This window comes from Aulonocara stuartgranti (genome assembly GCF_965226115.1).
Source record: "Aulonocara stuartgranti genome assembly, chromosome: 3".
Classification (NCBI taxonomy): Eukaryota; Metazoa; Chordata; class Actinopteri; order Cichliformes; family Cichlidae; genus Aulonocara; species Aulonocara stuartgranti.
This window is the reverse complement of record NC_138941.1, coordinates 78099015-78113287: the sequence shown is the minus strand read 5'-3', so window position 1 is coordinate 78113287 and position 14273 is coordinate 78099015. Positions and strand designations below refer to the sequence as shown.

The following is a 14273-nucleotide window of genomic DNA, read 5'->3' as shown; positions in this document are numbered from 1 at the left end:
ACAATAATAATAATCATCATCATAATAATAAACTAGAAAATGATAATAAACTAAAAGCGCTAGGTCACCGACCCAGGACCATGACAATTTGTGTTTGTGGCAGTAATGTGACAAAATGTGGAAAAGAGGGACAAATACTTTTGCAAGCCACTGTAAGTACACAGAGAGATAATGAGGGGATGAGGAACAGCTGGGACAAGGGGAAACAAAACTAGACTCACTGCATATAGGACAAGGACTTTCCCAATAAAACAGACATCACAAGGGTAATCTAATAAACAAATGAACTTAGCAAACCTAAAGAACTTATAAATAAACATCGACATCCAAACAAACTAAAACTTAAAACGCTGGGTCAACAGACACAGGAAAGTGACAGTAAAATCATTTATTATACACATTATACTTATTTTCTTAAATTGCTTATCTATTATCTGTATTTTAACTTGGGGGTCTAGGGGTGCTGCATGTTTATGATAACACACTGACAATATCAGGACAATTTTAGCCTTACTCTATCAGTGAACAGCATGCCCATGCTAACTTAAACTAGACCAGCAAGCTAACCCCATGTGTATTAAGTGTTACTTCAGAATAGGAACCAAACAAATTAACGGAACGAAATTAACTGTAACAGCAGTTTGCAAAACATTGTGACAGTTCTCAAGTGTTCCTACCTCAAATACAGCACGTGTTGCTGTGTTTTTGTTGTTAAATGGACGAGGAGAGACCGTGGCTGGTGAGAGGATGCAGCATTTCGTCAGTGGAGCATAGAACGACGTCTCTGATTGGTCAACAAGTGAGTAAAGATGCATCTGATTGTTCGAAAGCCTCAACCAAAGAGCTGCTGGTCACGGCAAGATAAAAACTCGCCGGAGCGCTGCGTGAACGGCACATCCGGGACCTTCAGCACTCAGGAGAGATTTATCTTGAGGTATGTATTTACCTTTGATATCCATGCTTCGACGCACGCTTGGCGAGGTAAAGTTGTATGTTTAACAAGCTAATTAAGGTTAGTTAAACGGAATTAAAACAATACACAATCGATTTGAACAAATTGAAAGTGGTGAATGATGATAAATGTTAAAAAATTACTTAAGATTTATCTTTAACAATAGATATTAGAAGTTAAATTTAGCTGTTTTTAAATTCCCACCGGAGTTAAAGGTACGGCCTTGCATGTGCTCTGCATCTTCAACTGCAGAGACAGTCAGTCTAAGCTCAGTGTAGCTAACTGCAACACACATTTTTTTCAACACAAGATATGCTTGGGGGGGATTTAAATGATAATATTAATGTTTTCGTATTCGGCACAAATCAATAATATTATAGTTATTTGCTCACGGTCTGGGTCTCTGGCCCAGCGTTTCTCATGTTATTCTACGGTTTTTGAGTTTCTTATGTTTAATGGCGGGTTAGGTGAGTTTGGCTTAACGTTATTAATATCGGTTTAAGGAGTTTATGTTAGGGCTGTATATTACCACGTTTGTATTTTCATGCCATGTTTCCTGTTTTATTTTGAAAGAGTCTGTTGCGTTCAGTTCATTAATCTCACTTCCCTGTTGTGTCAATAGAATCATTTGTGCAAGCTACTACCCTGCTGTCCCTCTGTCGTGTCTCAACCTCCAACAGGAAAGTAGAAGTCCTCATATGGTAGGACCAGTGATTGTAGTGTGTGTGTTACACTGTCCTCATATTGTTTTAAGCTGTGAAGGACATGACTGTGTTTCAGTTGCCTTCCTCATGTGGTAGGACCAACAACTCTAGTGTGTGTTACACTGTCATCATATCGTTGGGTAGCAGAACCGTACAGTCTTAAGTTTCTATAGAATCTGGTATAAGGAAGTCAGATCCTTCTGTAATAATATTCACTGATACAAATATGATCTGTAGTTAATTAAATAGTCGGGATTTATACTAGAGAATGTTTCTGACGTTATATTGTTGTCTTTTGTTGCAGACACCAAGTGCCGAGGTCCTGCCTCAACCTCCTTCAGACCAATTGGTGAGTGACACACCCACTTCATTCTTCCAACAGGTTACACATTATTTTTTTGTATTTGGCATCAAGTATATGTGTCAGTTGGGCCTAGTGCATAAATGAAATGCACTTTAATTGTACTAAAACAATCAGTTTGAGTTAAAGTTAACCAAAACCAACATTAGCATTAGGATAAAGTAATTGTCTATACCATTTGTTAGTCCAAACTTTCCCTTAAAGCATCAGCTTGGTCTTTATTCTGACAAAATTTGATATTTTTGTCCTTTTACACATGTTTTTGTCCAATTAAGCTCCCGCTGATCAGTTTACATGATTTAATTTCTGGGGAAATAGATGGCTTTACATCAGAATCAGAATCAGAATCAGAAAGGGTTTTATTGCCAAATGTTGAGCAGGTTTACAACATTAGGAAATTGCTGCGGTGCTTCAGTGCAAACATACTGTCATAAAATTGCGCTTAAATAGACATGAAAAAATAAAAGTAAGAATAAGAATTAAAAGTGCTACGTAGAAAGATATATGCATGAGATATACATGAGATATATACATGAGAATAAGAATTAAAAGTGCTACGTAGAAAGATATATACATGAGTGCAGGTGGTGATCAGTGCCAAACATGGAATGATGCAGTGACACAGCGTAGGGTCATGTGTTAGTGGTGGGAACAGTCGTACGTTTATTGTTCATGTGTCCAACAGCAGAGGGGAAGAAACTGTTCTTATGGCGAGAGGTTCTGGTGCGAATGGACCGGAGCCTCCTGCCTGAGGGGAGCAGGTCAAACAGACTGTGTCCAGGGTGAGAAGGGTCAGCTGAGATCCGAGCTGCACGCCCCAGTGTCCTGGAGGTGTACAGGTCCTGCAGAGATGGGAGTCTGCAGCCAATCACCTTCTCAGCAGAGCGCACAACACGCTGCAGTGTGTTGGGTTTAGAGCTTTTATTGACAACAGCAGGAGAAGTTAGAAGTCAGGAATGTGAACTCTACACGTGTTCAGTCGTCATGTCCTCATATTGTTTTAAGCTGTGAAGGACATGACTGTGTTTCAGTTGCCTTCCTCATGTGGTAGGACCAACAACTCTAGTGTGTGTTACACTGTCCTCATATCGTTGGGTAGCAGAACCGTACAGTGTTAAGTTTCTATAGAATCTGGTATAAGGAAGTCAGATCCTTCTGTAATAATATTCACTGATGCAAATATGATCTGTAGTTAATTAAATAGTCGGGATTTATACTAGAGAATGTCTCTGACGTTATATTGTTGTCTTTTGTTGCAGACACCAAGTGCCGAGGTCTTGCCTCAACCTCCTTCAGACCAATTGGTGAGTGACACACCCACTTCATTTTTTGTATTTTGCATCAAGTATATGTGTCAGTTGGGCCTAGTGCATAAATGAAATGCACTTTAATTGTACTAAAATAATCAGTTTGATTTAAAGTTTCCCATATTCAACATTAGCATTACTTGTTTGTGAACATCTTAGGAGAAAGAAATTGGCGTATGATTTGTTAGTCCTAACTTTCCCTTTAAAGCATCAGCTTGATCTTTATTCCTACTAAATTTGATCTTTTTGTGTTACATTGTCCTCAGATTGTTTTAAGCCATGAAGGACATGAATTTGTTTTTTTTAGCCTTTCTCAATTGGTAGAACCAACAACTCTAGTTTGTGTTACATTGAAACTGAACAGCAGGGATGTTTGTCATGAATATAATAACACTCTATCCGATTTCAAACAATCACACTGTGATGAGTATTATTAGTAGATTATGTTCACATGTAAAATATTCATATCAAATGGTAAATATCCTATATTTATATAGCGCTTTTCTAGTCCCTAAGGACCCCAAAGCGCTTTACACATCCAATCATCCACCCATTCACACACACATTCACACACTGGTGATGGCAGCTACAGTGTAGCCACAGCCACCCTGCGGCGCACTGACAGAGGCGAGGCTGCCGGACACTGGCGCCACCGGGCCCTCTGACCACCACCAGTAGGCAACGGGTGAAGTGTCTCGCCCAAGGACACAACGACCGAGACTGTTGGAGCTGGGGCTCGAACCGGTAACCTTCTGATTACAACTCTTGAGCCACGATCGCCCCTTAGCCCCTTAATGTAGAATTACACACTGCCCAACGCTGACTTTGCCTACAATGCAGAGAAAAAAGCAAACAGACCTATTGCATGCATTGATTCTCATATTTCACTGTTACTTTTCAAAGGCTCAAGGACCAAGTATTCCGGGGGTTCCAAGCCACACGCTTTACTCAGCTGTCCTGGACAACATGAAGGGCACCTCTGCCTCAATCACCCTGGACAACAAAAACATTAGCAACACTTCACCAAGAAGGGGTAAAGGCACCCAAATACAAAATGTTTTAGGTTAATATACTTGTGATCAAAGAACAAGTTTGTTTTCAGACATGACACTATTCAGAGCTTTTATCATAAATCATTTCATCTTATTTGATTCCCAGCAGAACACAGCACTTCAAATGGTTCATTCCAAGCATCCTTAAAGGAGCAATAAGCAATATCTTTTCACTGCTAGGTGTGATGTTTTGCACTGCCTGTAAACCAAACCAAAGTCTATGGCTGGAGATCAACACAGAGAGAGGGATTGTGACTTCATGCTGTACTCCAGATGTAATTACACCTCTAGTTCTTCACATAGTCATTTTTAATTCCTTCAACCTAAGTATGATGAATTGTGCTTATTGCTCCTTTAAAGTGCTCCAGTAGAAAGCAAGGTTTAAGAATATTTAGTATTCACATTATAAACTAGAATATTTTCTATCTTTTCTTGCATTCACATTAAGATATTTTCTTTTGTTTCCATTTATGACAGCTGGGACGGTGAGAAGCAAGTGGACAAATGATGAAGTGAAGGTTGCTGAGCGGCACGTTTCACTTCATAAAAAGCTGCAAAGTACCAGGTAAAAAGGAATGTGACTGCTGAGTGATCACAAAACGGTGTATAACTGAACACAGTAGTGAGATCTTTAACCAGGTCTTCCCATTAACACCTGACCTGTCCAGAGGGTCAGTCAATGAGCTCGTCAATAGCTTCAATGCTAACATGTTAAATGTAATGGACACTATTGCTCCCATTAAGGTGAAGGTTATCTCTGGAAGGAAAAAGTCTCCATGGAGAAACTCCACACTGGTGAAAAATGAAAAAAGAGAGTGTAGGAAAGCTGAGCGCAGATGGAGAAAAACAAACCTCCAGGTTCATTATGACATTTATAAAGAGAAACTTCACAATTATAATTTACAACTGAGGAGTGCAAGGAGGTCCTACTTCTCTGACATCATCACTAAAAACAGCCATAATGCTCGGGTCTTATTTTCTACAGTTGACAGGCTAACAAACCCTCCTGTGTCAGTGGCAGCTGAACTTCATTCGACCATGGCCTGCAATGACTTTGCCAAATTCTTCACAGAAAAAATCCAAAAAATTAGACAAGCAATCGGTACATCAACAGCAGATCCAGGATATGTACTGTGTCCACCAAAAAACTGTTTAAACACCATGAAACAGTTTCAACCTATTAACAGCAAAGACCTGGAGGACATCTTAGGTCAACTGAACTCCTCCTCCTGCTGTTTAGATGTCCTGCCAACAAGTTTTTTCAAAAAGGTCTCAAAGACTTTAGAGTCAGACCTGTTACAGATCGTCAACTTTTCTTTATTATCAGGTGTGTTTCCAGAACCACTAAAAACTGCTGTAATCAAACCTATACTGAAAAAGGACAATCTTGACAAGACACAAATGAACAACTACAGGCCGATCTCAAATCTCCCATTTTTAAGTAAGATCATTGAAAAAGCAGTTTCTCAACAGCTCAATTACTTCTTAAAACAGAATAATTGCTACGATGCCTTCCAGTCAGGTTTTAGACAGAACCACAGCACTGAAACCGCTCTGACCAAAGTGTTTAATGACATATGTCTGAATACAGACAGTGGAAAAATGTCAGTCTTAGTTTTACTGGATCTCAGTGCAGCATTTGATACAGTTGACCACAACATATTACTCAAACGACTGGAGAACTGGACAGGTCTTTCAGGAACTGTACTAAACTGGTTCAAAACATACTTAGAAAACAGGAAATACTTTGTATCAATAGGTAACTTCACATCTGAGCAGACAAGCATCACATGTGGAGTTCCCCAAGGTTCCATCTTGGGACCCCTTCTGTTTAACATTTACATGCTCCCACTGGCACAGATTATAAACAACAACAAAATAAACTATCACAGCTATGCAGATGACACACAAATATATATCACAATGTCACCAGGAGACCAAGGCCCTGTGCAGGCTCTTGGTAAATGCATTGAGGAAATCAATGACTGGTTGTGCCACAATTTTCTCCAGCTAAACAAAAACAAAACTGAGGTAATAGTCTTTGGCGCCAAAGAAAAACGATTACAGGTCACCAGAGAACTTCAATCTATACATCTAAAAACCACAAACCAGGCGAGAAATTTGGGTGTAGTGATGGATGCAGACCTAAACTTAGAAAAAAACATTAAGACAATAACAAAGTCAGCTTACTATCACCTCAAGAATATTTCAAGGATAAAAGATCTGATGTCTCAACAGGACCTGGAAAAACTAGTCCATGCATTCATCTTTAGTAGGCTTGATTACTGTAACAGCATCTTTACAAGTCTACCTAAAAAAATCAGTCAGACAACTACAGCTCATTCAGAACTCTGCTGCTCGAGTCCTCACTAAGACCAAAAAAGTGGACCACATCAGTCCAGCTCTGAGGTCTTTACACTGGCTGCCTGTCCGTCAGAGGATAGACTTTAAAGTTCTGATGCTGGTCTATAAAGCTCTGAATGGATTAGGACCAAAATACATCAGGGACCTCCTGACCCAGTATGAACCTTCCAGGTCACTCAGGTCATCTGGATCCGGTCTTTTATCAGTTCCCAGAGTCAGAACCACACACGGAGAAGCTGCATTCAGCTTTTATGCTCCTTATATCTGGAACAAACTCCCAGAAAGCCTCAGATCAGCTGAAACACTCAGTTTATTTAAATCCAGGTTGAAGACTCACCTGTTCTCAGCTGCATTTGAATAAAGCACCAAATCCACACTTTTAAGCTTAAATTTCAAAACTTACATTTAACTACTGATTTTATCTACTGTTCTGATTTTATATACTGTTTTGTTTGTTTGTTTGTTAATTAGTTAGTTTATTTGCTTGTTTTAATCAATTTTAAATCATGCTTTTTATTTGTTTTTGTTTCTAATGTCTCTGTAAAGCACTTTGAATCACCTTGTTGTTGAATTGTGCTATACAAATAAACTTGCCTTGCCTTGCTGCCTCCAAGCAGAGCCGGCAGCTCTGAAAGGCAGAGACTGGGTTGTCATAAGGTACTACATCCACAACAGGATCATAGCATTAAAAGAAAGATGCAAGAAAAAAAGAAACAAGCAAGAGAGATACTTTGTTACTTCCACAGTTATGTCAGCATTGCAGTTTTCTGTATTGCATTGTTCTTACTCATAAATCTGTGGTTTATGCTGGGTGCTTTTTGCAATTAAATGATAAGAAAGGCAGATAATGTTCCACGTTTTTATTCACATGAACATTCACTACAAAATGAATTAATGCATTACAATATCAAGACTTAAAAAGTAGACTGACCACATTTGACCCATGTCTTTTTTTTTAAGTCTTTACACAGCTCAGATTTACTGTTTTATTAACACATAAATGTCTGATATTTCTGTCAGAAGTTACCCGACTGGTGAGCATTACTATTGTGCATCCATGTCTATTATATTGTAATCTCAAAAGGAGCCAAGCTAAAAATGCAGAACCTACCCTTACCTGGTCCTTATAAGTCATGTATACTTGAAAATTATGTGTTTCCATGAGCTTCACAATTCACCTAAACATGAAATATCTGTGTGTGACCTTATGGTACTCATAAGTCACATAAACCTGACAGTGTCCTCACAAGTAGCATTAAATTCAGGTTTGACCAAAATTTAGCCCTAGCCAAAATCTCAACAGATGGGCGTGTTCCTGGAAGCATGGGTCAAATTCTTTGAGATTCCCATGCCTCTAGGACCTTCAGAAAAGCACGTTCCCATTTGTCACATTTTTGTCATATGTACTGATATATCATGAAAACACGTATGTGTGTGTGATTTGTGTGAGGTCAAGATGTGACCCTGTGAAGAGTCTAGCGGGTCCATCTGAACAAAAGGCTCTTATACTTAAACAGATATACGTGTGTTTGCTATGCCATAAATCAACAAGAGAAGATACGGATCTATGCCAGAACACTCTAGAGGAGTGAACGCACTCCCCTCTTCATGCTACATCAGAGTTGTTACAGACCTCCTAGGATGAGACATTCTTTCAATCTACAAATGATTATACACCTCTAAGCATATATGGTTAAATATTTCTAAGCATAAATGACAATCAACAATACAAAATCTAACAGACATCCTGATAATAATGAATTACAGTCGTCCAGCCTGGAAGTAATAAATGCATGAACTAGTTTTTCAGCGTTACTCTGAGACAGGATATTTCTAATTTTAGAGATGTTGCGCAAATGGAAGAAAGCAGTCTTACATATTTGTTTAATATGAGCGTTGAAGGACATGTCCTGGTCAAAAATGACTCCAAGGTTCCTCACAGCGTTACTGGAGGCCAAGGTAATGCCATCCAGAGTAAGAATCTGCTTAGATACCATATTTCTAAGCTTTTCAGGGCCGAGTACAATAACCTCAGTTTGATCTGAATTATGGTCAACAGTCTCGAACGCTGCACTGAGGTCCAGCAGGACAAGCACAGAGATGAGTCCACTGTCAGAGGCCATAAGAAGATCATTTGTAACCTTCACTAAAGCTGTTTCTGTGCTGTGCTGAGCTCTGAAACCTGACTGAAACTCTTCAAATAAACCATTCCTCTGCAGATGATCTGTTAGCTGTTTGACAACTACTCTTTCAAGGATGTTTGATATGAAAGGAAGGTTGGAGATTGGCCTATAATTAGCTAAGACTGCTGGGTCTAGAGATGCTTTTTGAGTAAAGGTTTAACTACAGCCAGCTTGAAGGCCTGTGGTACATAGCCGATTATTAGAGATAGGTTGTTCATATTTAAGATCGAAGAATTAATTAATGGCAGGACTTCTTTGAGCAGTTTTGTAGGAATGGGGTCTAAAAGACACGTTGAAGGTTTGGAGGAAGTAATTATTGAAGTTAACTCAGAAAGATCAATTGGAGAAAAAGAGTCTAACTTAACATCAATGGTACTAAGAGTAGCTGTAGATAATATTACATCTGTGGGATGATTACTGGTCATTTTTTCTCTAATGATAAAAATTTTCTCTTTACACTCCACTCAGCACACACGCTGAGGAACCAGACCTGACCCAAAACCCAGGATAAAGCATTTCAGTGAATGTGGTGTTGAAGGTGTGGAGGTGGATCAGAGAGTCAGAGGAGACTCTGTAGAAGGACAGAGTGCCAGCAGGACAGTCCACATACACTGCCACTCTGTTAGAGACAGAGGAGGAGGAGGATATGAGTGTTTGTCTGTTACTGTCACAGACACGAAGACGACCATCATCAGAGCATCTCAGACTCCAGGAGTGATCATTGTTTCCAAACCTACAGTCATAACTGCCTCCTTTCCTTTTGATGCTCCTGTAACTCACTGCTATATCAACCCTTCCTCTCCACTCGACCTCCCAGTAACAGCGACCAGTCAGACCATCTGTACACAGCAGCTGAGGTTCCTCAAATCTGTCTGGATGATCAGGATATGACTGAACCTCCTCCACATGTGTCACCTTCCTGTTGTTTTTAGACAGTTGGAGGTTTGTGTTCACTGTGTTTTTGTCGATTGTGAGTTTGCAGGAATCTGATGGAGAGAACAAACACAATCCAGCTGCAGTTATTGATCCATCATCTGTTCATTGATTTGACACTTTGATGATGACTCCTGACATCAGAGATGTGAATGAGTGATGTGACAGTTTGAAGATGGTTGAATGTGTGCTGCTTTGTTTTCATGAATCACAATAAAAACACACTTACATTTCCTCAGACCTCCTGTTGTTAACCATCGGACTCCAGCAGGCTCCACCCTGAAAGGAGGAGGGGGGTCAGAGCAGCACAGTCTCTTTCAGCATGCACACATGGACATTACATGGCTCTCATACACATACTGTTAGACACTGATAAAGGAACAGTCCAACATTTTCACAAATACACTTCAATCCATATGTGGATCAAACTGGTGATGATACACAGTGTTGGGGAGTAACGGAATACATGTACCGCAGTTACGTATTTACAATACAGAATATGAGTAACTGTATTCCGTTACAGTTACCATTTAAAAAGGTGGTATTCAGAATACAGTTACTAACAAGAGTGGTTTTGTTTGTTTGTTTGTTTTTACCAATTTGTTTGGGGTCAATGATGTCATTTGTCATTTTATTGATTCCAAAACCTGTAGAACTAATTATTGGAACTGAAATTGTCTCGGTAAGCTCAGTGACCCCTGACCTACATACACAGGTGAATACAATAATGAGAAAGAGTATTTAAGGAGGTCAAGTGTAAGTTTCCCTCCTCTTTTAGTTTTCTCTGAACAGTAGCAACATGGAGGTCTCAAAACAACTCTCAAATGACCTGAAGACAAAGACTGTTCACCATCATGGTTTAGGGGAAGGATACAGAAATCTGTCTCAGAGATTTAAGCCGTCTGTTTCCACAGTTAGGAACATATTGTAAAGGTTTAACTACAGCCACCGTGAAGGACTACGGCTATGTACCACAGGCCTTCATTTTATTTATTTTTTTGCTCTCAGCGAAGGCGGTCGCACTTTTCTCCTCCTCCTCTTCCTTATGTTCCCTGCTTAGCTTCTTATGTCCTTGTCTTGTCTCGTGTGTATTACTTTCCCTGGAACACTCTCTCACAGTCTGTTCTCTAAAACCTAAAAGAGGAATTATGGATTTGATCAACTGGTCTCTGAATGCAATTGACACCCCTTTCTCAACGAGAAGTTTGGGCTTAGGTGAGCCTGAGTGCTGAAGATATCTACCTATTCGGAACCATGATAACAGGGTTCTGGCTGATCGGAGCTGGCTTGGCCCTGACTTATCGAAGAATTAAGAAAATGGAACCGGCTGTTCAAACCCCCACAAGGCTGCCCGCTGGGATTGGAATGATGGGAGAGGCGTGAGTTTCTCAAAATGGGCTCATTGAGTGCAGCACGGATAAGATCTTGGAGAGGCTACGGCTGCTGTGAATACTCAGAACAAGACGTCTGTGAAGGTTCTCAGTCATCCAGGTCATCATAGTCAAAGGAGCTTGCAAAGAAAAGCGTCTGGACTTCTTTAAGTTACTTGAAGACGTTTCACCTCTCATCCGAGAAGCTTCTTCAGTTCTAAGGTCAAATGGTGGAGAGTCCCAGATATAAGCCTAGTGGGAGTGACCCCCACAGAGGGACAAAAGGACCCCCTGATGATCCTCTAATCGCCTGAGCCAAGGTGTGAAAATGGCTTTTACAGACAAAAACATGGCTGTGCCATGGGCTCCCCCGTGGCACCTATTGTAGCCAACCTTTACATGGAGGAAGTGGAAAGGAAGGCTCTTGGCTCTTTCAAAGGAAGAGTACCCAGCCACTGGTACAGATATGTGGACGGCACCTGGGTTAAAATCAAGACACAAGAAGTGGAATCCTTCACTGCGCACATTAACGCTGTGGATAAAAACATCAAGTTCACCAGGGAAGACACAAAGGACAACTGTTTGCCTTTCCTGGACTGCGCTGTGCACATTGAAGAGAACGGCAACCTCAACATCGAAGTTTACCGGAAGCCCACACATACGGACCAGTACCTCCGCTTTGACTCCCATCACCCTCTGGAACACAAACTTGGAGTAATTAGGACCCTACACCACCGGGCAGAACATGTTCCCTCTAAGCCGGAAGGAAAAAAGAAGGAACACACACATGTAAAGGAAGCACTCAAAACGTGTGGCTATCCTAAATGGGCGTTCTTAAAGTCAGCAAAGAGGCACAGAAAAGAAGACCAGACACCAGCGAGGGAGGATAAGAAGGACAGACGCAACAACATTGTCATCCCCTATGTAGCCGGTGTATCAGAGAAACTCAGGAGAGTTTTCTCCAAGCATGACATCCCGGTGCACTTCAGACCCAGCAACACACTCAGACAAAAACTGGTTAAAGATAAAACGCCAAAACACAGACTTAACAATGTGGTGTATGCTGTACAGTGCAGCGAGGAATGCCCAGACCTCTACATTGGAGAGACCAAACAGCCACTTCACAAGCGCATGGCACAACACAGAAGAGCCACCTCCACAGGACAAGACTCAGCAGTCCATCTGCATCTTAAGGATAAAGGACACTCTTTCAAGGATGCCAATGTTCACATTTTGGACAGAGAGGACAGATGGTTTGAAAGAGGAGTGAAAGAAGCATCTATGTCCACTGTGAGCGACCATCTTTGAACAGAGGCGGGGTTTACGACACCAACTCTCTGCCATCTATAATCCAGTTTTGAGATCCCTTCCCAGACGCCTTAACGCCCACTCACATCCTGGGCCATCTGATCTCAGGAATTCGCATGATAAGGTGGGGCCAGGTTTCACAATGAACTCACCCGAAACTGGCTGATTGGGGCCCACACCCATTTTCACACCTTGGCTCAGGCGATTAGAGGATCATCAGGGGGTCCTTTTGTCCCTCTGTCACTCCCACTAGGCTTATATCTGGGACTCTCCACCATTTGACCTTAGAACTGAAGAAGCTTCTCGGATGAGAGGTGAAACGTCTTCAAGTAACTTAAAGAAGTCCAGACGCTTTTCTTTGCAAGCGCCTCAGAACAAGACCTCCGAGTGAAAAACTGGGGCTAGCTCGAATAACACCTTTGAGCGTAAATTGGATGACATCTTGGGGAAGTGCACTGCGGTCGTGAGTTCTCAGAACCTGCTCTTTGAGCAAAAAGAATGACAACATCACGGAGCGTAAGTTTGGATAACATCATAGGAAGCTCACGGCTCTCCAACGGGAGATTGAGAGACCAGTGTTGGACTGTTAGAACAGCTTTGAAATTCATATGAGTTGTTCGCACTAAAGTAAAAACCACCATCACTTCATGCGGATACCCCTTTGGCGCCAGCTGCGGCCTCAAGGCTGGAGCTGAACAAAACACCCTGATAGCGACTGTGTTTAGTCTGTTCCTTCCCATTCTATGTAAGGCCACCTGGGTTGGCTGGAAGACTGTTTACTTAGCCTGGCGGGGCGAAGGACACTGTCTCAGCTGAACTATGGACACATACACACATACACATGCACTGATATGCACACACTGATCCCCCCTCCCTTTCCAAATGCCTTCGATGCTTGTGCCCTCCCGGGGAAGATGGCGGTCAACTGGACCAGCGCAGACATGCTGCAGTACCGGATGCGCTGTCTACACCGGCTCTCTCTTACCCTTTACCCGCCCCTGTTGCTTGTCTTGTGTTTCTATGGTGTATTGATAGTCATGTGCTTTTGTGCTGAGGTGTTTTTTCTGTTATCAAACTGTTCTCCCACTAGGAGCTCAGTCTGAGTGAAGTTTTTTTCTCCGTCACTATGCATCGTTCAACCATTCGGTGCACTCTACACAAGGACATGCTATATGCGAGAGTGTCTGACGTTATTTTTGTGCCACTATTCTGAGCGCACGTAAAAAAGAAAAAATTGCAGGTGCAAGTGTTGCATTTTGAGGAGAAATTTATTTTGAGTGAAGAAAAGCTAAATTTGAGGGAACAAAATTCATTGCTGCATGCAAAAAACTGTATTTCAGTGTTTGCTATTATCCATACACACACACACACACCCCCGTTCAGCTATCTTAGTGAGGACCCTCATTGACATAATGCTTTCCCTGGCCCCTTACCCTAACCATTAAAAATGAATGCCTAACCCTAACCCTTACCCTAAACCTAACCATAACCTAATTGTAACCCTGACACTAAAACCACATTTTGAGCGTCAAAAATGCCTTTAAATGCCTTCAAAAATGTGAGGACCGGGTTGTGTGTCCTCACAAGTGACTGCTGGTTCTCACAAGTGTGGTAGAATGCAGATTTCGGTCCTCACAAAGATAGCTAGACAGGAACACACACACACACACACACACACACACACACACCGTCCAAAACTCAAAAGAGGCAGTGGCGGAGGAATGCAGCCAATCAGATTT

General features: G+C 41.4%; 1 protein-coding gene across 3 annotated transcripts in view; it reads right to left on the bottom strand.

Annotated features, from left to right (window-relative positions):
- Positions 1-7585: 7585 nt before the first annotated feature.
- Positions 7586-14273, bottom strand: part of LOC309703484 (protein NLRC3-like) — a 29137-nt gene continuing 22449 nt past the window's right edge. For all 3 annotated transcript variants that reach the window (XM_082528342.1, XM_082528341.1, XM_082528343.1), the window contains 2 exons: positions 10086-10135; positions 7586-9909 (listed from right to left, as the gene is read on the bottom strand). In XM_082528342.1, coding sequence (XP_082384468.1) covers positions 9377-9909; positions 10086-10135 — 583 coding nt within the window. In that variant the 3' untranslated portion in view covers positions 7586-9376. The remainder of the gene's footprint in view (positions 9910-10085; positions 10136-14273) is intronic.